Source organism: Dryobates pubescens, chromosome 3, assembly GCF_014839835.1.
Source record: "Dryobates pubescens isolate bDryPub1 chromosome 3, bDryPub1.pri, whole genome shotgun sequence".
Classification (NCBI taxonomy): domain Eukaryota; kingdom Metazoa; phylum Chordata; class Aves; order Piciformes; family Picidae; genus Dryobates; species Dryobates pubescens.
The window spans coordinates 35,234,686-35,255,012 of record NC_071614.1 but is presented as its reverse complement, the minus strand read 5'-3'; the positions used below and the strand labels follow the sequence as shown (position 1 = coordinate 35,255,012).

Sequence of the window (20,327 nt, the reverse complement as noted above, 5' to 3'; positions counted from 1 at the left end):
CGGAGCGGCCCGTGCGTCAGGCGGCGCTCCGACCTTGCGGGTTTGTCTGGTCGCGTCTCCGCTGCTCCCGGTCCGCCTGCCCCTCACTCGCCGGGAAGATGGCTGCCGTACGCCGGGCCCGCAGTTACTCCCGCTGCGTGGTGCGCTTCTCCGACCGAGAACTCTGCTAATTTCCTCCCGCGGGGAGGACACAGGGACCGAGCAGGGGGGGCAGAGACCCCCGGGACGGGACAGCGCCGCCCGAGCGTTGGCAGCATGGTGAGCGAGCCCGAGCCAGCCGTGCCCCGCCGTGGCGCGGCCTGGAGCCGGGGGGCGGTGCAGCGGGGTGCGCGGCACCAGGCGCCCCGCAGTGAGGCAACGAAGGCGGGGGGTCGACCGCTGTGGCAAGTGCGGTCGGAAGGTGGACGGCCCCGCCCTATCGCCGGGGGCTCTTCTGGGGCTGGTGGCTGCAGTAAGGGGGGTGTGCCCCGGGGCGAGAGGAGCAGCGCCCCGAGCAGTGCTGCTGCCACCACCCTCCTCGGCTGCCGGGTACTAGGTGATTCTATGTGGAGTGTGCTGTGGTCCTGGCTGTGATCCCACCGCGAGTAACCGCGCCGCAAGGAGACGCGGCAGCCTTCCGCAGGGGATTTTGGGGTGATGAGTGGGACAGCTTGACTCGGGACCGATCTAGCTGTGTTCAGAAACACCTGAACGAGTCGCCGTGTTATTACACATGAGCATGCCCTCCCTACCTTTCTCTTCCCTCAGAAAACGCGTGGCATAAAGTCACTTGGTATTTTAAACGGCTATATGGGCTAGGCATTCGACTTACTTGAGTTTATGATTTAACATATCAGAATTATTGTTCAATTCAGTATTGCTTTTCTGTCTGTACCTCAATGTGGATCCAAGTATCCACGATGAGAACTTGATCATTCGAAGTTAAACTATTTACATCATTCAGGAACTCTTGAATCACCCTACCACCGTGATTAAAAGCCTCATTTTTGAACACAGTGTTGATTCCATCACAGTAGGTATGACTTGCTAATTTTTTTCTAAACCCAAGAAGAACGTCAGCTGTTGGTCACTGTTTTGCTATGTCATGCTTGCTTCTCCTATAGTTGTGGACTGTTCATGAATAGCCATGTTCAACTGGTGACAGACAGCTTTGAACTGTTTCCGGTCTTAGCTTTATTTTGCTGAAACAAAAATCTAAAGTATTGAAGGACTTGATATATTACAGGCAGTTTAGTAAGTGATTGTTGTGCTCTGAGCAAATCAGCCTGCAATTATTGATTGCAAAACAGTCGAAACTAGGCTGTCCAAACAAACTAGTTTTGCATTTGACAAATTATTTGTAAAGCTTACAAACAAATCAGAATCAAATCTACTGAGCTGACTTCATTTTGCAGGTCACAGTCCAATTCAGATGTTTCCTTTTGACATGTTGACCTTTTGGTGGCTGGAGTGGCTACCACTTTCATGGAAAATTACTTGAGCTGATCAGAGACTAAGGAGGTCTCACTTTCAAGCAGGATAAAGTCACTGTTCCGTATGATAACTGACCCGTATCAGGAAGGCCAACAGCATAAAGGTGATCAGGCTAGATTTATCCATCAAGTAGCAATTACAATGCTATGTTCTGTGAACTTATGAATACAGTTTAAGTATTGGTAGATGGGGAGCAAGGAGACATTTTTCACAAGTTACAGCCTACTTTAGGTATGGTCTCTTGAGCTGTCTCCTAGTGTAGCTCCTTGCTCCAGCAATTACCTGTGTTTACTCATTTGTTCTAGCAAAACCATAGGATTTCAGTGTATCAGATAAATAGTGGAAAGCTTCTTCATAGAGATCAGTTTTCTAGCCAAGTTAAGCATGCAGTAGCAATGTGAATGAATTGCTTTACTGGTCAGTTTAGGGGGATGGTCACTTATGGTGCATAAACTTTGTTATGAGGGACTGCAGATCACACATGAACTCAGTATAGAGGAGGTAATGACAGAAATTATAACTTGGATTGTAATCAATATCATGATTTTTTGGGAAACTTCTGGGCTATGGACTAGCTCTTCATAGTAGAGTATATAGAATAGAATAGAATATATTTTATTTGAATTGAGAACACTTTCAAGTTCTAAAGAGCATTAAAAGACATTTTGGAAGCACTTCATCCAGAACCATGACTGACTGACTCAGAAATGTAGGAGGAGTAGGGCAGTGGGAAAGAGGTGAGGGGAGGAGCATGAAGATTCTTGAGCAGATTACTGAAGTAAGGTTTTGAATATTTAGGTAAACTTCAGGCAGCTTCAAAACTAAATAATTTTAAATTAGTTTGTTTACATGAGCTAAGTGTTCTAATGGGTGTGCCTTTATGCATAAGAAGATAATGTGTTTTAGTTTAGAAATTACTAGTTTCTGCGTTTTGCAAATAAACCCAGGTTTATTCTGCCCAGACTGAGACCCAACTGGTCATAAGTCATCTGCAAAGCAGAAGCCTTGCACTCTGCACAGGCAGCAGTAAGCATTATTTGTGTCAGCTGAGTGCCACAATAATGCACTTACAGACGTCTTTTTCAGTGCTAGCTCATTCCTAGGCCAAAATAATATGACAGGATTGCTGTAACTCACAGGACATTAATTGCCTGTAATCAAGATCAGGAAGGAAAACTCATGACATTGCTAAGTTATTTGCTCCATCCTCACATTTAACAGAGCTGGTGCTTTGGAGTATTCTGGCTCACCTGTCTACTCCACCAAGAAATTAAAAATGTACAACCTTAAACTCAGATGCAATGTCTGTTTACTGTAACCAGCCAACACTGTCTGCATTATCAGTTGTAAAAGATAAATGGAGACATTGTTGAAAACGCATTCACAGATGACAAACCAGTAAGCTTGTGGCGTTTGGGGAACCTGAGACAAGTGCTAAAGGTGAATCCCAAGGAGCTGCTTTGTCACCAAGACAAAGAGATTAAACGTTGCCTTCCTGTCAGGTTTGCCAGTATTCTGTAGTTTGTTCATGAAATTCCACATACTGTAAAAATTTTATACATTTTGTGAATACCACAATGCTTTGATTTTTGCACCCTGTGCAGGAGCTTGTAATTTTTAATGAGAATTCATAAGAATTTTCACTGACAGAATGTCACCTGGAGTTTTTGAACACTATCTACAATAGGAAGGAATGGGAAACAAAACTTTCACAAGTAGTTCTGGTAATCTTAATAGCAAGTTTACCTTCTTATAATCTCGCTTTGCATTACATACTTGGCAGAGCTACAGATACGAATTGCAGCACAGCATGGTAGAAAAACTGGGATGCTTCAGCTGCAGGAAGAGTTTCAGACAAATGTTTTAGTTTTGGTCGAGGGATTTTCTTTACTAGCATCTTATTACTGCTGTTTTAGTGGCCTTTCACTGATGCTCAGAATTAGTTTTTGTTTATTATAGATTTCATGCATCTCAGTATATTTCACAATGAGAATTTCTGTCTCCTTAAGTTTTGCTCTTAAAGTAGCTAACTCCTATGTAGAGCTTTGAAAAGTTTAGTTAAAGGTCTTATGTGAGGTCTTGTTTAACCTGTCTCACATCAGTACTGTAAATAAAGCCAGCTGTCAAGCTCTCATGCTAGGTTTTTTTCTTTTGCAATACATTTCTTGTTTAGTTGCACATCTGGTTTTTGAGATTGCCCCAGTTGTCCCATGATTTTCATAAAGGGTGGCTACTCAAAGCACTAGTGCTTTACAAAACAAATCAAGACTACTATTTAGTGATTAAATGTTAATTTCTTGTGTGAAGCATACTCCTGTTTAATACTGAAGCGTTGGTTCTATGTTTTGACTTAGACACTGAGTAGATTCATTCATGTATTATGGCAGTACACCGATGTATATAACTCTTCAAGTGATACATAACTAATCTGGATTGATGTGACTGAAATGCAGATCTCAACTTCATGGGATTAATAGGGAAGTGCAAATAATACCAGCAATTTTAGGATAAATTTTTATCATCAGTTAAGATGGACCTATGTTGTAGGTGGGTAGCATAGGGGGAAAAGGGAGTATTCTTGAATTATTTTTTATGTATGTCTGTGACAGTTGTGTTTCATGAGTATGTTGTAGGCCCCTTATGCAGACTCTATAATCACATCTGACTGATCTTTACTAGGCAGAAGCTGAAGAAGATTGTCACTCCGATTTGGTACGAACTGATGACAATGAAAGATCCAGTGAAGCAAATCTTCAGGTACGTCACTCCTGCTAGTGGTTTTTTTACAAACATAGTACTGCTGTGATTTAAGCTGCAGTACTTAGGCTCATTTCCTTATACACAGTTGATCTGACAAATGCTTCATCTGTCTGTCCCACCAAGAGTGGAATAGATAAATTCTGCATTGTATTCCAAGTGTCACATTCAGTCTTCAGTTACCTGTGGTGATGAAAGGAAATTTTGTGGCAGATATGGGATTTCTTTGAAGAAGTGTAGAAATTAGGCAGCAGTTTCTGTATGCATCAAATTACAGTTGTCACTGTCTTCTGGAGCAGGAAGTGGATAAAAGCAGTCTAATGAAAAGTGTCTTCTCTTACAATACTAGAGTTCTGTGTAGTTGCTCCCCAGAAGTAGTGATGGTTGTAAGAGATCTGTAAAGTGTAATTTCAAAGATGCTGAAGAAATGCATGGCAAGAATTACAACTTGTTTCACAGAGTATAGTCCTTTCTTTTTAAAAGAGAAGGGGGTGTAAGGTCTTGTTTATATGATACATAACTGACAGCCTTGATTGTAATACAGCTTAGTATGCTTGTGTAAAGAAAAATGATGTTTTCTAAATTTTAATTTCAGGAGCTAATTGACTTCTTGATTAAGATAACTCTGCATGAATAAGAATAAAAATCATGTCCAGAAAGAATACTTTTCTATAGAGTCTTAGGTCATAACCATATTACTAACAACCACTTTGTGAAACCTTAGTTTTTCATCTAAGGTGAAAAGTCCAAACAAAAGCACTTATGTTGTGAAGTGAGACAATCAAATACTTGTGCCTTTATATAAAAACAGTGGCCTTCCAGTATCTGAAGGGGGCCTACAAGAAGGCTGGGGAGGGACTTCTCAGGATATCAGGTAGTGATAGGACTAGGGGGAATGGAATGAAGCTGGAGGTGGGGAAATTCAGACTGGATGTGAGGAAGAAGTTCTTCATCATGGGAGTGGTGAAGCCCTGAATGGGTTGTCCAGGGAGGTGGTTGAGGCCCTGACCCTGGAGGTGTTTAAGCCCAGGGTGGATGAGGCTCTGGCCAGCCTGATCTAGTGTGGGGTGTCCCTGCCCATGTCAGGGGGGTTGGAACTACATGATCCTTGCGGTCCCTTCCAACCCTGACTGATACTATGATACTATCAAACGATTATTAACTCTCTGTGTCTAAACTCACTGAAACCACTTAAGACTTGGAAGTGTAAAGCATAATTTTGAAATTCTTTTTTGCAATTGTACTTTGTAATTCTCTTCAGAAGATGTACTGTCTAAATGCATGGTACTGAATCACAATTAATTGATTTTTTTTTTTAGGCAGAGCTCCAGATGTTCAGAGCTCAGTGGATGTTTGAACTTGCCCCAGGTGTGAGTTCTAGTGGGTTGGAACCTCTGCCATGCAGAGCATCTTCAAGAGGACCTGGAGTAAAGTCTACAGACTCCAGAGGGAAACAGGAGATAGCAACAGAGGAAAAGGTACCAAAATAGATTTATAGTTGTGAGATTTTTTTTAGTATGCAATAACACTGCAGCAAAACTATCCTAAAACCTAATGCTGAATTAAATCTAGAGAAACAACAGAGGTGATTAACCTATTGTCTCCTTACTTATGTCTTTCCATAATGCTACACTGATCTTTCAGAAAGAGGGTAAGAAAGAGGTAAGGGGTAAGCAGCAAGAGTATGGATAGTTTGTTTATTGGGAATTTCAGTTATGGCTTGTACAACATGAATATGTTTTCTCACATATTGGTGAGAATTATTTATCTTCTTCACATGGTACAGTAGGTAAGATGAAAAAACATCCTAAGTCAAGTGACAACACCCTTGTATTTTGAGGAATTTAAGAAGTGTTCTATGTAATTTATTGTGCAGGCAAAGGAACTTTTCCTGAAGGCAGTGGAAGAAGAACAAAATGGGGCCCTTTATGAAGGTAATGTGCAAGTATGCCAAGAACACCCTTATTGCAGAGGAATCTGACACTTTGATTTATGTGCAAGACTGCATGATGCCAGTGAACTTCAACTTCAGGCTAATAGTAATTTGAGAGCTTAATTATTTGGACAAGGAAACAAACTTGCTGTAAAAGAAACCATTATGTCACTGTTTTGAGGTGAAGCTAAAGTGAGATCAAGGAAAGAATATCTAGCTTTCAGACATTATTTTGAAATCTAGCAGTTGAATGCATTGCTTTTTCATACATCATGCTTCTTTATGTAAGTTTGTAATATGAAATAAGCATTGCTTTTTCATACAGCATGCTTCTTTTTGTAAGTTTGTCATATGAAATAAGCATAGCAATTCACCAAGGCAGTATACTATATTTTACAGTTATCTTCATTCTGTTTTGAACAGAACTGAACCCGTGGAATGTGGTGGTGTTTGGGTTTTGCTTTTGTTTGTTTGTTTTGTTTTATTTTAATTTACACAGCATGCTAGGATAGCTTCTTTGCATCCTGGCCTGCATCAGGAACAGTGTGGCCAGCAGGAGCAAGGAGGTCATTCTGTCCCTGTACACTGCACTGGTTAGGCTGCACCTCGAGTACTGTGTCCAGTTCTGTGCTCCTCAGTTTAGGAAGGATGTTGACTTGCTGGAGCGTGTCCAGAAAAGGGCAACAAAGTTGGTGAGGGGCTTGGAACACAAGCCCTATGAGGAGAGACTGACGGAGCTGGGGTTGCTTAGCCTGGAGAAGGGGAGACTCAGGGGTGACCTTATTGCTGTCTACAACTACCTGAAGCGGGGTTGTAGTCAGGCAGAAGTTGGTCGCTTCTCCCAGGCAACCAGTACCAGAACAAGAGGACACAGTCTCAGGCTGCACCAGGGGAGGTTTAGGCTGGAGGTTAGGAGGAAGTTTTACACAGAGAGTGATTGCCCATTGGAATGGGCTGCCCGAGGAGGTGGTGGGGTCACCGTCTCTGGGGGTGTTCAGGATGAGGCTTGACAGGATGCTTTGGTTGCATGGTTTAGTTGATTAGGTGGTGTTGGATGATGGGTTGGACACGATCTTGAAGGTCTCTTCCAACCTGGTCTGTTCTGGTCTATTCTGTATTCTATTCTATATTCTATTCTATTCTATTCGAATTCCTGAAGCAAATGTTTAGATGTGGTAGTCTTATTTTGTGAGGTTTGCCATAAATACTGAGGCAGTCCATTTAATCATAGTGTGTATCAAATGAAAGCTAGAGTTCATTTGCTTGAGTGCACTCTCTGTATGTTAAACATAGCAGAGAAGCAGTAACACCTAACAAAGTTACATTCACTGAAGTGTTTTCAGGTGTTTGCATTGCATGATTATGAATCCATTCTTTCTTAGTTGAATTTGATTTGAGATTTAAAGAGACAAAACAAGACTTTCTATACACACGTCTATATAAGTCCTTAGAGACAAGGTCCTAGATTAGGCACAGATATATTAACTGGGGACATGTTGGGACATCTGTTTCCACACCACTTCTATTTGCTGACCTGGCCCAGGTCACCGGAATCCAAATGGCATTTCAGCCTGCTTCTGAAATCTGCTGATATCTGACATTTGTGAGACAGTTATGCGCATCAGCTTCTTCTTGTTAAATGCTAAAGTTGAGACTGATCTCTGTTTAGCTGGCTGCTGGTATTCCTCATCCTCAACAACATAGGGCCCTAGTTGACAGTCACTGGCCCTGACACGAAATCAAGAAAACAGGAACATTTACATTCCCCCAAACTGAGGCTTCTCAGACTCATTAGCATGGCATATTCTGTGCTTCATGTTTCCACACTGCTGTTTTATTTTAGGTTTTGTTTGTAAGGGTTCAAGCTGGGAGAGAGCTGATGTGTCACCATGTAGGAACATGAAAAGATGTGTAAATACAGACATGATCTTAATGCCAGTATTAAAACAGACCAAATGTACAAGCAGCGAATCAGCTTAAGGATCCACAGAGTTAACTCAGGAGAAAGATGTTCTGCAGCTTAAATAACTTCATTGCCACAGGGTGATTTTCCTGCGCCTATTTCTCTACTGAATATTTGCAGCATCTTTGGAGTGTTACAGGCAAAAAAATACTTTCCCTGTGTGCTGGAAGAAACTCATCTGTTAGTTTTCTGCTCATGCCCCATAGCCTTGTGCTTGCTGTGTAGGTTTTTGAGAAGGCTGTTTTCTTCTAGTCAGGTTTCTCACCTTCAGTGTTCTGCATGGCTTGCTTCTCTTCTTACTGTGGCAAAACCCTGGAGACTACAGAAAGATGTACTTTTATCTGTGGTTGAAGTTTTACAATTACAACAATATTTTGTTGATCCTCCTCATGTTTATAATGCTGTGTATGTCTAAGTGACTGTACTATTCTGGGGATGTAAGGTACCCATCTCATCTTTCCAATTCTCTTTCATGTTCTGATTATTTACAAATGTAATGCCTAAAATATTTATGGCTTGCTGAGAAAGCTTTGCAATTGTTTGCCAACAAACAAAATCCAGATTTTGTCCCATACTAATGTAAATTTAAACTCTCTAATGATCTGCAGTAGTTAACGTTAAGCTGTTGAAGTTGGAAACTTATCTGCGAGGGCTCTTCATTATGAAAGAGTATATGAAGGTTTTAGTTTTGAAAATAGGTGCTTAATGTGCACTATTGCACAGAATTTGAACCTAATCAGTTTGGATTAAATAAGATTTACTAGGCAGAGGTATTTTTCCACCATTTAGTGTTTTTAGCTGAAGCCATCTCTGAAAAAAAACTTTGCTTTGATAAGCTACTGCAGACATAAGACATACTTAAACATCAAACTTTTACTTTCAGCCATCAAATTTTATCGTCTGGCCATGCAGCTTGTACCTGACATAGAGTTTAAGATCACCTATACACGATCCCCAGATGGTGATGGAGTTGCAAAGAGGTGGTAAGGATGAAGATCTTCTATTTATGTGCATAGGAGTACTGAAATGTGAATGATGTACTGTGATATGCAGTTGTAAGTCTCTTAATATTTAGAAAACTTGTCTACTTCCATTTGGATAGACTACTGCATAGAAAGTTTACAGATGCATCAGTCCAAGGAGGACTTCTCTATACTGTAGTTCAAAGGAGACAGCTATGTTCAAGTGGAAGGATTACAAATAGTGATATTGTTATTAAAAAAAACCCAAAAAGGCATCAGTCACTGTATTACTTTTGTTTGATTTTCAGATTTGAATTAAACATTTAGGATCATCTACAAAATTGTAGGTGGCAAAAAGATCAAATATTTTAAAAAAGCTTTGTACCATGGAATAAGCATCATAATTAAGCAAGGGAATATACTACTGTTCTTACACTAACACAACCAAATGGGAGCATTTCCGAGAAGTAGAGCAATAGATTTAGAAGCTCGTAGATTGTAAGGGGAGTGGTCTGGTCTTGCAACATTATGCACATTAGAATCCCCCTAGTCTCAACATGCTGGGTGTGTAGCAGCTTAAGGGTGGCCTCACATAAACTCGAGACTTGTGTTTGAGGACAGGATTCAGGTTAGGACTAAGACATCTGATATAGCTCAGATAGCACAGTGAAGACAAGCTTATGAAAGAGCTTGGCAATTCACTGCTTACTGGTAACATCCTTAGATACTGGTAGTAGCTACAAGAAATCAAGAGTTTTGAAACAGTGAATAAAAGAGGAAAGCACAGCCATGTCTGTGTGGTGTTACTAGCTCATTGTTGTTGCCCCAGGACAGTACAGCTTCCATGCAATAGATGACTCAATATAAAAGAGACTGAGATGAGTTAGGCGCTTTATTTATATCCATTACTTCAGTGTCTGATGCATTGCTGGCAAGAAATGTTTGCCATGCATTTGTGCACTAGGAAAAATACTGAATGACTTCAAAATACAGGTTTTTCTTTAGAATAACTTTCTCTACTTCATTAAGACTCTGAAGCTAAGTCATGTGGGAATGTGGATCTGCTTGAAGGGAAGGTTCTGCAGAGGGATCTGGGCAGGTTGGATCAATGGGCCAAGGCCAAGTGTGTGAGGTTCAACAAGGCCAAGTACCGAGTCCTGCACTTGGGTCACAACAACCTCATGCAATGCTACAGGCTTGGGGGCAGAGTGGCTGGAAAGCTGCCCAATGGGGCTGTTGGTTGATACAACCTTTTCACAATAATTTATTTCCTGCATATGACTTACCTTAGAGAGTGTAAAAGATGAGATTTGTCTTTTTGTGGAGTCCAGCGATTCTTCAGTGACTACACTAAAACCAGTGAACAGTGAGCTCTCAAATCCATAAAGAAAGTGGAGTTGCAATTAAATGGGGAAAATACATTGTTGCTGTAAAGGATCCAGCAAACTCTAGATGAACTTGGGAAGATTGCAATAGTTGTTTTATCACACGATGAAATGAGATTGCTTTACAGACAGGCAGAGAATAACTATACTGGGTGAGAGTAAGACAGTGGACTGATGCCAAGACAAGGACATCTGTTGATATGTTTTGTCCATATAACAGTGTTGGCATTCCCTCTTCTCTAGTGTTGAGGATAACAAAGAGGATGGCAAAATGGCTGATCTCCTATCGGATTTCCAGCAGCAGCTAACTCTTCAGGAATCTTCAGTGAAACTTTGTCAGCCTGAGGTTGATGTCAGCCAGACCCATATCTCAGGTATGAGTTAAGGTACACTTTAAGAGTTCAGAGGCAGAATTTATAGAGATGTTTCTCTATTAAAACATTTGTCTTGTTCATTCTAAAGCCATCTTTAAAGAAATGTATGCAATTGGTATGAAGTGTCATACTTAAAAGTAGCAACTTCTAGGACCAGACTTGTTGAAGTCAAGTGTATTCCAGTTTTCCATTCAGGTAATGTTTGACAAAGTGAAAGGTAGGGATTTCTGTTGTGGTTTGTAAACGTGTTACAATATTTATGTGTGAATAAGAGACAGTTGTTCTGTGAGGAATATGCATTTCTCGTTTAACTGATTCTGTATCATATTTTTACAACAAATACGTTACCAGGTTCATCAAGGCTATATAATGCAGCTAGAATGGCTTTTAAAGGTTAATGGGTTTTAGTGCTTCAGTTCTAGCACACTCATCCTGAGACCTCCTTACGAGATATAAATTGTAGGGAGTGTGTGTAAGCTGTGAAAATCATATATCTCTAAAGCATGTGTGTCTTGCACCCCAAATTATCAGTTGCTCTTGGAAATACTGGCCCGATCTTCCCTGTTCTGCTCAAGGAATGAAAATACAGCAAATGTAGCAAGCTGTTCAAACAAAGAAAACTAGATTTTTTTAAAAACTAACAACAGTGGTATTATGCATGTGGGAAACAATATTTACCTCTTTGGCCAGTGGAGTCACTATGTTGTAGACCTTACTATAACATGGTTTCAGCAGATGTCTCTTCAGAGCAGCAATCTTAGTACCTTTCTAGTTTTACTTTCTGCCTTCCTGTGAGGCCTGTGTTACAATACCTTGTTTACCAACTCTTACAGCAGAATGAAAACTTTTAAAATCATGATGTCTGCTTCGGAAGTTGGTAAGCTGGATCCCTTCTGGTCACCACAGTAGTACAAGTCACAGACCTCAGCAGCCCAAGGAAAACTAAAACAATGCAAAGCAGTGTATTTGGCTGAACTGATTTCCTGTTTTCCATTTTGCAGTTCAGTGACATTCATAATATTGGAATACTGGTTAACCTTTAGTACAGGATTAGACCTCTGCTATGTAACTGACATACTGAATATATTTACTGCCCTCCCTAGTATATGAGCATAGTAATACATATATTTACTGCTCTCCCTAGTATATGAGCATAGTAGTTACTATTTTACACAAGTAAAGCTTAGGGCCATGATAACATTCTTCAGCAGAAATACTACATTATTTTTACAGATGTGCCTAGTATATGAAGCAAAGTGTCTTAATCCCTAGTTTGCTAGAAACTTAGAAACATGGATGGTATTAGAGAGAATCAGAGGCTTAGGGTGTGTGGTGTCAATGTGAATGGAAGACGTATACCTGTTAGCACTAGTAAGAGATTTTTAAGCCTTTGTATCTCCTATTGTCCGGGGCACTTAAGAGTTCACATACTGAAGAGCTTCTAAGTTGGCAGAGACTGTTTTGTACCTTGTAGCAATCGTCTGCCCAGCTTTTGGTTATGTTGGAACATTAATTTAAGGGTTGCAAATACAAGGCAATATAGCAAATTTATGGCTTCTGAATAATAAAACATAGAATTATGTCAGATTCATGAAACAAGATCTATGTTTAATAAATACACAAACTGGTTCCCAGTGAGCTTTGTGCGTTTTTTATCATACTGATATTCTGAAATGTAAAGTTTCAGTTTCATCAGATTTTATAGCAAAAGCAGTCTTGGTGGATTTGCAGAAATGTAGCAGTGCAGTTGTTTGAAGAAGCATGTTTTTTCACTAAAAATGAGAATTCTATTAAATTGTGGTCTCTACCATGGTTTTTACAGCTAGTTATTATTTAATGTACCTTTGTGCCACTCAGCTGATTTCTCCATTCAGTCTCAAAGCAGTTACACTGAGTAAAATCATCACTTTTTTTGCAGTTGTGGTGACACAGTTGAAACCGTAAGCTCTGCAGTAGTTGAAAATGAGTCAAGTGTAATTCCTGATGGTGTAAGATTAGGAAACAAGATTATATCCACCTGAAACAATAAAGGAAACATTAGGGAGGCAGAAAGTTATTAGAAAGATTTTTGGATTAATTTCTCAGGGCTTTCTCACTGAACTTTTAATGCTGGGAAAAATTACCATATGATCCTGTGGTGCCTTCATGAGGATTCTGTCATTATTTCTTACTGCATTAGGAGAAGTCTTTCAATGGTATCAAATGATAGTATTTTCAGTCTTTGAAGCTGTGCTGCAGGATATAGAGTGATATCATATCAATTTCATAGTGAATAGGTAGCTCTTAGGACCTTCTATCCAATATTAAACCTGCCCTGAGCTTGTTTAGTTTGTCATTCAAAAGCAGTATGCTTCGAGGTGATGCTACACACTAGGTGAGTTTGAAGAAAATAGTGCTTGGCAGGCACTGTGGATGTGCAATGTATATATGGAATGTTAGGTGTACCACCTGAACAGTTGTGCTTTTTGTAGTCTAAAACTATGTTTTCTCCTATCATCTTTCATTTTGAGCTCTTTATTTGTTATGTGACTTTTTTCTAATGTGTAGTGACTTTTTTAATTAAAGATTTTTCGTTTGTTCCCTGGCATCTGGCTACAAAGTGGAAAAGCAGAATATTTTGTCAAACTTGGAATTACAAATGACCTGTTGTCTTACAGGTTATCATCTAACAAGGATTTCTTTTTCCTTTGCAGCATTGCCTATGGAAGTACTAATGTACATTTTCCGATGGGTGGTTTCAAGCGACCTGGACCTGAGATCATTAGAGCAATTATCTCTTGTCTGTAGAGGATTTTACATTTGTGCCAGGTATTGTAGATAAATTATTTATAGTGAAGCTTCTCTCTGCTCTGAGGAAGAGAAAAAGAGAATACATACATACATACATAGAATAAACCAGGTTGGAAGAGACCTTCAAGATCATTGCGTCCAACCCATCAACCAATCCAACACCACCTAAACAACTAACCCATGGCACCAAGAACTAACCCATGGCACCAAGCTTTTTTTACGCTCAAGTACTTGTAAACACTAGGTAGATATGGATAATAAATCCATAGAGGAAATCCATAGAGGAAAACTCCCTGTGTTAGAAGGGTGGGGATTATGGTTTGGTGGTTGTTTTTTTTTTTTTTTTTGTTTTGGTTTGTTTGTTTGTTTTTTGTTTTGCTTTTAGGCTGATAAATCACAGATGCCTTTTCTTCCCATGGCAATTTTCATGTTATGTTCCTCACAGTGCTAATCAGCTTTTGAATGCACCACTGAATGTGATGTATTAGATCATTTCATTGTAATAAAAATGTTGCTGAAAGTTTTAATTGCTCTACCTTGTTTGAAAGTCAGAATTGCAAAATGTTCTGTTGCCATCCTTGTATGGCCACACAGGGAATTGCCAGGCTGCTGCAAAGTTGGTGTTCTGTACTTGGCTGAAAATGGCATTGTGTTCTTGAATTTCACTGGGGGGAGAAAGCAGCTTTCAAACTAATTAAGTAAATTAGTCAGTGATTTTAAAGTATAAGCTATTGTTGTTCAAGAAAGTTTCTTTCAGTTACACCCAAAATAACTAATGGAGTGTGTAACTTTGATGTATAAAAGCTAAACAAGGTTCACTGGCAAGTTATGGGGCTTGTTTTTTCTCATTTTCACTAGAGATCCCGAAATTTGGCGTCAAGTTTGTTTGAAAATATGGGGCAGGAGCTGCAATAAACTTGTTCCCTATGCCTCTTGGAGGGAAATGTTTCTGGAGAGGCCTCGTGTTCGATTTGATGGTAAGATGTGCTTTTCGGAATAGTTTTGGGGTTTTTACTGCATGTTACCATCATGGAAGCAGTTAGGTGGGGTTGATGTTTATGACACTGTTATTAGACCTAATCTGAGTTTATCTGGGCTTTTAAATCTGTAGAATATATGTAAAGAGAGGGGAAGGGTGGAAGGGGTAAACCCAAAAACTTCTATGTATTGAAGAACAGTAAAACCAAAAGTTTTAGATTATTGGGGGTTTTAGTGTAAATATTATAGGTAGCTCATGTTTGCTCATATGCTTGTATCTACCTTTCCTGTAGGCGTGTATGTCAGCAAGACAAAATACATACGTCAAGGAGAACAATCTCTTGATGGTTTCTATAGAGCGTGGCACCAAGTGGAATATTACAGGTAGAACTGTAGTGCAATGAGTGAGTGAAATGTTTATCTCTCTTAAGTTCTTCAAATCCAGCACTTGATACCACAAACATTAATTATTCTGTAAAACTCAGTGGAACTCCTACAGTATGTAAAGCAGTTTTTGAGATTAGGTTTTAAGAAATAAGATGTATTACGATAATAAGAGAAGGGCTTAGAAACACATTTCATCCTCAGTTGCACCGTTTAATGGGGATAAAACTTACACAGTAGCAACAGTAATACTTACCTGCAGAGTCCTTTCCCCAGATCACTTCTGCTTTACATTTGTGATGTCATAGTTGTTTTCAGTAAAGGGAAAACAAGTGCTAATATAAGAATTGTCTTTTAACTTACTTGTAACCAATCTTTAACAATCAAGAGGCTGGGCTTTCTCAGCTTGCTATAAATACCTTGCCATTGTTTCCTCAGCCTGTTTTTCTGCTGTTCTTCATCTTGCCCTTCTCAGCATTTATTGTTCTGTTCTGCAGTCCTTTCTGAGGTTGGGAAGTGTTAATAGAATCTCGTAGCTGTTTCTGTAGCCTCACAAACATCTGCATGGTATCCAAGTGCTGAAAAGTTGATCAGATCCCAGAATCTGAAAAAGCCCATATGGCATTGTTCTGTACAGATGCTGTAATTAAGATTTGGTTGCATTTGTCTCAGTTGATGCCAGGAATGGGGAAACTTACTTGAGGGCAGTTTTGATTCCAGGATAGCCCTTCTTGCTTTGATTAGAGGTGACAAAATTCTTGAACTTCTACCTTCTTTCCTAACTCTTCCTAACTTGATCTTTAAATCTTCAAAGCTCTCATTTCTGTTACGTTGTGTGTGAAGAAATGTGTTTTCAAATCCCATTGCCTGTTAAGTTCTGTATCCTTCTGGAGAACATCCTGTGATTAAGAGGAGGAAAAAAAACCCAACAAAAACAACAAGAAAAAACCCCAAAACACTACCACAGCAGAAGCAGTATATGCTTTCTAGTTTTATCCTGTATAATTCTATTTTTGCAGGTATTTGCGATTCTTTCCAGATGGTCAAGTTATGATGCTAACAACTCCTGAAGACCCTCAGTCTATAGTTCCTCGCTTACGGACTAAAAATACAAGGTTAGCAAAATAAAACATTCTGCAGCTTTTCTTCTTGCTTTTACCTGGCAATTTCTATTTATTTTTGTCTCAAGTTGTATATCCTGGCTTAGCAGAACAAGAGTCAAAACACAATGGTATTTGTATTGTATTATTGCTGTTTATAGTTCTGAGAGTATGAAAAATTCAGTCTTGACATTGTAATTAGATTTCCTTTGCAGGCTATGGGCTTTTAAACTCCTGAAGGAAGTAGATGGAAGAATACATGCTGTTAGCTTGGTGGGTTTAGAATCCTTCTAAAGATGCTATTTTGTTACTGACTGCCATCTCACACACTTCCTTCCCTGAAGGAAAGTGAAGATTTTGGTGAGATATGACTAAATTGTTACTCCATTAATTTAATATTTTTAAATGTTTGCACAGAATTGTTTACAATGTAGAAAATAGTTTGTGACTTCGGAACAGGTTTGAGCTGTTCACCAGATGTCTGAAAGCGTTTAGCAATAGGCTACGTAGAACTGACCATTGTATGTTTACTGTCCTGTCTGGGAAAACTAAAAGCAACCTTCCAAAAATGGTTTATTTTGTAGCATCAATGAGGCTGGTACTTCACTAAATGAAAATTGATTACGATAGGCAGTCAGTTGTCTTTTTACTGCTGATATTTACATTGCAAATAAATCACTCTTCAGAGACAAAGAATATTTCTATGCCCTTGACACTATCCTCCCCTTAACCTTCCAGAACAGATGCAATCTTGCTTGGCCATTATCGCCTTTCCCAAGAAACAGACAATCAAACCAAAGTATTTGCTGTAATAATGAAGAAAAAGGATGAGGTAGGTGGCAAAATAGAATAGAAGAAAAATAGTTTAAGGAGTGGTCTTTTGTATAAGTTTGTTCTCTCAGAATGAATGTGTTAAGGCAACTTTAATGGCTTTAAAGTGAACTATAAATAGGCATAGTGATTAATCTTATTTCCCAATTCTGTGATAATTTTTTTTTTTATCAAGACACAAATAACCTGCTTCACATTTGAGCAACAGTTCTCCCCCTTAGGCTTCGTGTGGTCCTTTTAGCTAGTTTGTTAACACCGTGGGAGGGTGAAGAGGTAATTTTCTGGGGTCAGTTCTGACTGTGTGCTGTTATGTCCCACAGCATTAACTGTAAGTAAGCAGTACTTGTTAGTTGAACTCTGAATAATTTGGTCAACTTATATACATCACAACATTTTTTAATTAACAAACTGTCTGTCAAGAAAAACTTGGGAAGAGTTGGAAGTGCTACTTGCTGTACAGTGAGTTTGCATAGTTTGGGTGGATGACCTCCATCCTTGCCTTTCTGTGAAAACTTCATGATTACTGTCTAAATGGATGTGTTTTCAAGGAAGACCAGTACTTTCTTTTGATTATGAGAGCTTTACAATCTATCTTCACAGTCACATAGGCCTTACGATAAATAGTTGCATAATGAGTTGTTTGTGGGTCATGAAACTTCTTTTCTCTTTGTGCAGAAACCAATTGACTACCACAAGTACAGGTATTTCCGCCGTGTTCCTGCACAAGAAACAGATCACAGTTTTCATGTAGGACTGCAGCTGTGCTCCAGTGGGCGCCAGAGGTTCAACAAACTTGTCTGGATACATCATTCTTGTCACGTAACTTACAGGTAAGTAAATGGAGAATAAGATCAAAGGCTACTTAACTGTAGGAACACAGATTACATTAATTTCTCCACTACCAAGTACAGAAGACATAAAGACTTAGAAGGCTGTAATAAAATGTCTTGAGAACAGTAAATGGTCCTGATTTGATATATGGTAATAAACTTCTAAGACATCCCAAGCTTTAGTAACTTTTTATAATGGTATGGGAAGCTTCCTAAACAGCAGCACTGACATATTTTAGCTGCTTAAAGTATTTATGCACAGTGTGTTTGAATGATTCCAGAGCTGAATCAAGGTTGAACGACAGTGTGTTGCTAGTAAGCAGGTGTGGAAAATGTGTTAATTAAGGTATATTTCTTTTCCTCTCTGGCTGTGCAAGCTAGAAATGTCTGCACACGTTATGTGGGAACTGTAACGCTTAGAAACTATATAATCCAGCAGTCTAAAACAGGGGAATGTGGTCAGCTGTTCTGATCACTAGCCAAGCAAGAGCCATGACGACTATTCTTGCACCTGACACTTGAAATTACTGCCAAATAATTGCTGACTATCCAGATATTTGATATTTGTATTTTGGGTGGATTTAGACTTTGTCTTCCATCTTCTTTTATTCAGTGTTTTTATAGGGACATCGCTCAGCTAATGAGCTGTAAATACATGAAGTCGAGGAAGAAAACTCCCAGTGCTTGGGAGTATAGGTAACTTCCACAAAGAGAAAAACCGGGTTTATAAAAACCAGTATTTTTGTACCTCACAGAATGCTAGGGGTTGGAAGGGACCTCCAGAGATCATCAAGTCCAACCTCCCTGCAAAGCAGGACCACTTAGGGCAAGTCATACAGGAATGTGTCCAAGCAGGTTTTGAAGATCTCTAGAGGAAGAGACTCCACAACCTCTCTGGGCAGCCTGTTCCAGTGCTCTGTCAAGCTCACAGTAAAGAATTCTTTTCTCATGTTGAGGTGGAATTTCCTGTGATTGAGTTTACATCCATTGTGGCTCCTTCTATCATTGAGTATCAAGTGACAGTATCCCAGACATTGACTGGGTGTCAAGTGACAGCATCACAGACATTATTTATTAGCCCAAAGTTTTCATACAGCTCAGGCTCTGCTGTACCTCTCAGTGTGGGGGTGTCCTTTTGAAACTAGAATGAAAATGAGTATCAAAAACAGCAAGGAGGACTTACTCTTTTTGCCAGTATTCTTCTTAAAGTTTTGTAAACATACCAAATTTTGCTGTCACTCTCTGTATTCTGAATTCAGGGTTCTGAGTGAAATGAGTTACAGGGGATTATTGCTTCAGTATTAATATGGTGAAGAGTGATGTCCTGCGCTGTTTCAAGTCATGGAGCGAATAAGAGTGGAAGGGGAAAGTGGTTTATCACAGGATCACCAAGGTTGTAAGAGACCTCAAAGATCATCGAGTCCAACCTGTCACCACAGACCTCATGACTAGACCATGGCACCAAGTGCCACGTTTCTTTGATATTAAAATAGAAGTGTATTCTAGATAAGGGGATTTGGCCAACATTCAAATGCTTTCAGAATAGCAGTATGAAAGCCACTTAGATTTGGTGCATACCCTCTATGTCAGAACATGATTGCATTATTGAGGAGCTTAAACAGCAGCTTGTGCCTAATTTAAGTTTTACAATACTCTTTTTTCAGGTCAACTGGTGAGACAGCTGTTACTGCTTTCGACATTGACAAGATGTACACCCCTCTGTTCTTTGCACGAGTGAAGAGTTTTACTGCATTTTCAGAAAAGCCGCTCTAAGAAACACCTTTTCCTCTCACAAGTCTTGCATGAATGAAAGGTTGTAGTTGATGAGCACTTAAGTTATAAATGTGTATATACTTGGAACATTTTAAAATTCTGGAGAATTTTTTTGAAGGTAGTATGTTTTATTTGATTGTGAATGGCTGGGGTTTTGTTTTGAGATCAAGCTTATGAGTATTAAAACACCTTTACTTGGTGACAAGAATTTGATAACAAATGGTTTGATTTGTTTAATTGTGGGGTTTTGTTTTATTTTGTTTTTTAACAGATTTTATAAATCAGTCTGCTTAAAATGTCAGCCTTCATCTGCCAGGACAGTAGTTTGTTACAGGAAAATCTCACTGTTCATGGAACACTGTGGGGTCTCTGTTGAAGGCTTGAATTGTGAAGGGAAGAAAGTTGTCTTACATCTGTTAAACTATGTGACTTAAAAGAACTTCAAATAAATGTTTTCTTTAAATTAAACTTCCTCTGTTTGCCTTTAAGATCTGGCATTTTGTCAATATCTAACCTTAAGAAAAAGCAATCAAGGGCAAGCTAGCATGAAGATGAGCATCTCCACCAATGCAGTGATGTCAGCTGGTCATAAATGTAATTTGTGTCTTGGTTAGAAGCTCATTGGAGCCTGCCTTCTTGACAGGATGGGCAGGGAGAGCAAAGAGATGGGGCAGTGAGTTGTTCTCTTGTACTGAGATGAGTTTGCAGGGTATGTGGCTCTGCTTGGGAAGTGTCGGCGCAGTCGTGAAATGCCAGTGTGTACGGCCTGTGCATTGGCTGGGCCTGAATGCACA

At 39.5% G+C, this 20,327-nt stretch overlaps 1 protein-coding gene across 2 annotated transcripts; it reads left to right on the top strand.

Moving 5' to 3' along the window:
- Positions 1–29: 29 nt before the first annotated feature.
- Positions 30–20,078, top strand: FBXO9 (F-box protein 9). Of its 2 annotated transcripts, none has more exons than XM_054179953.1 (13): positions 30–258; positions 4,157–4,230; positions 5,550–5,708; positions 6,107–6,164; positions 9,010–9,109; positions 10,717–10,847; positions 13,541–13,655; positions 14,496–14,614; positions 14,909–14,999; positions 16,019–16,114; positions 16,838–16,931; positions 17,606–17,760; positions 19,425–20,078. In XM_054179953.1, exons 3-13 carry the CDS (start codon positions 5,562–5,564, stop codon positions 19,531–19,533), a joined length of 1,215 nt encoding a protein of 404 aa, XP_054035928.1. In that variant the 5' UTR covers positions 30–258; positions 4,157–4,230; positions 5,550–5,561; the 3' UTR covers positions 19,534–20,078. The 2 variants fall into 2 exon arrangements, with proteins under 2 accessions (XP_054035928.1, XP_054035927.1); XM_054179952.1 differs by having other exon boundaries at positions 4,153–4,230.
- The last annotated feature ends 249 nt before the right edge of the window (positions 20,079–20,327 follow it).

Bases quoted from the DNA above. Each gene is read 5' to 3' on its own strand.
- FBXO9 (XM_054179952.1), top strand. The intron at 4,231-5,549 runs GTACGTCACTCC...TTTTTTTTTTAG, and splicing joins CCAGTGAAGCAAATCTTCAG to GCAGAGCTCCAGATGTTCAG. The intron at 15,000-16,018 runs GTAGAACTGTAG...CTATTTTTGCAG, and splicing joins CACCAAGTGGAATATTACAG to GTATTTGCGATTCTTTCCAG.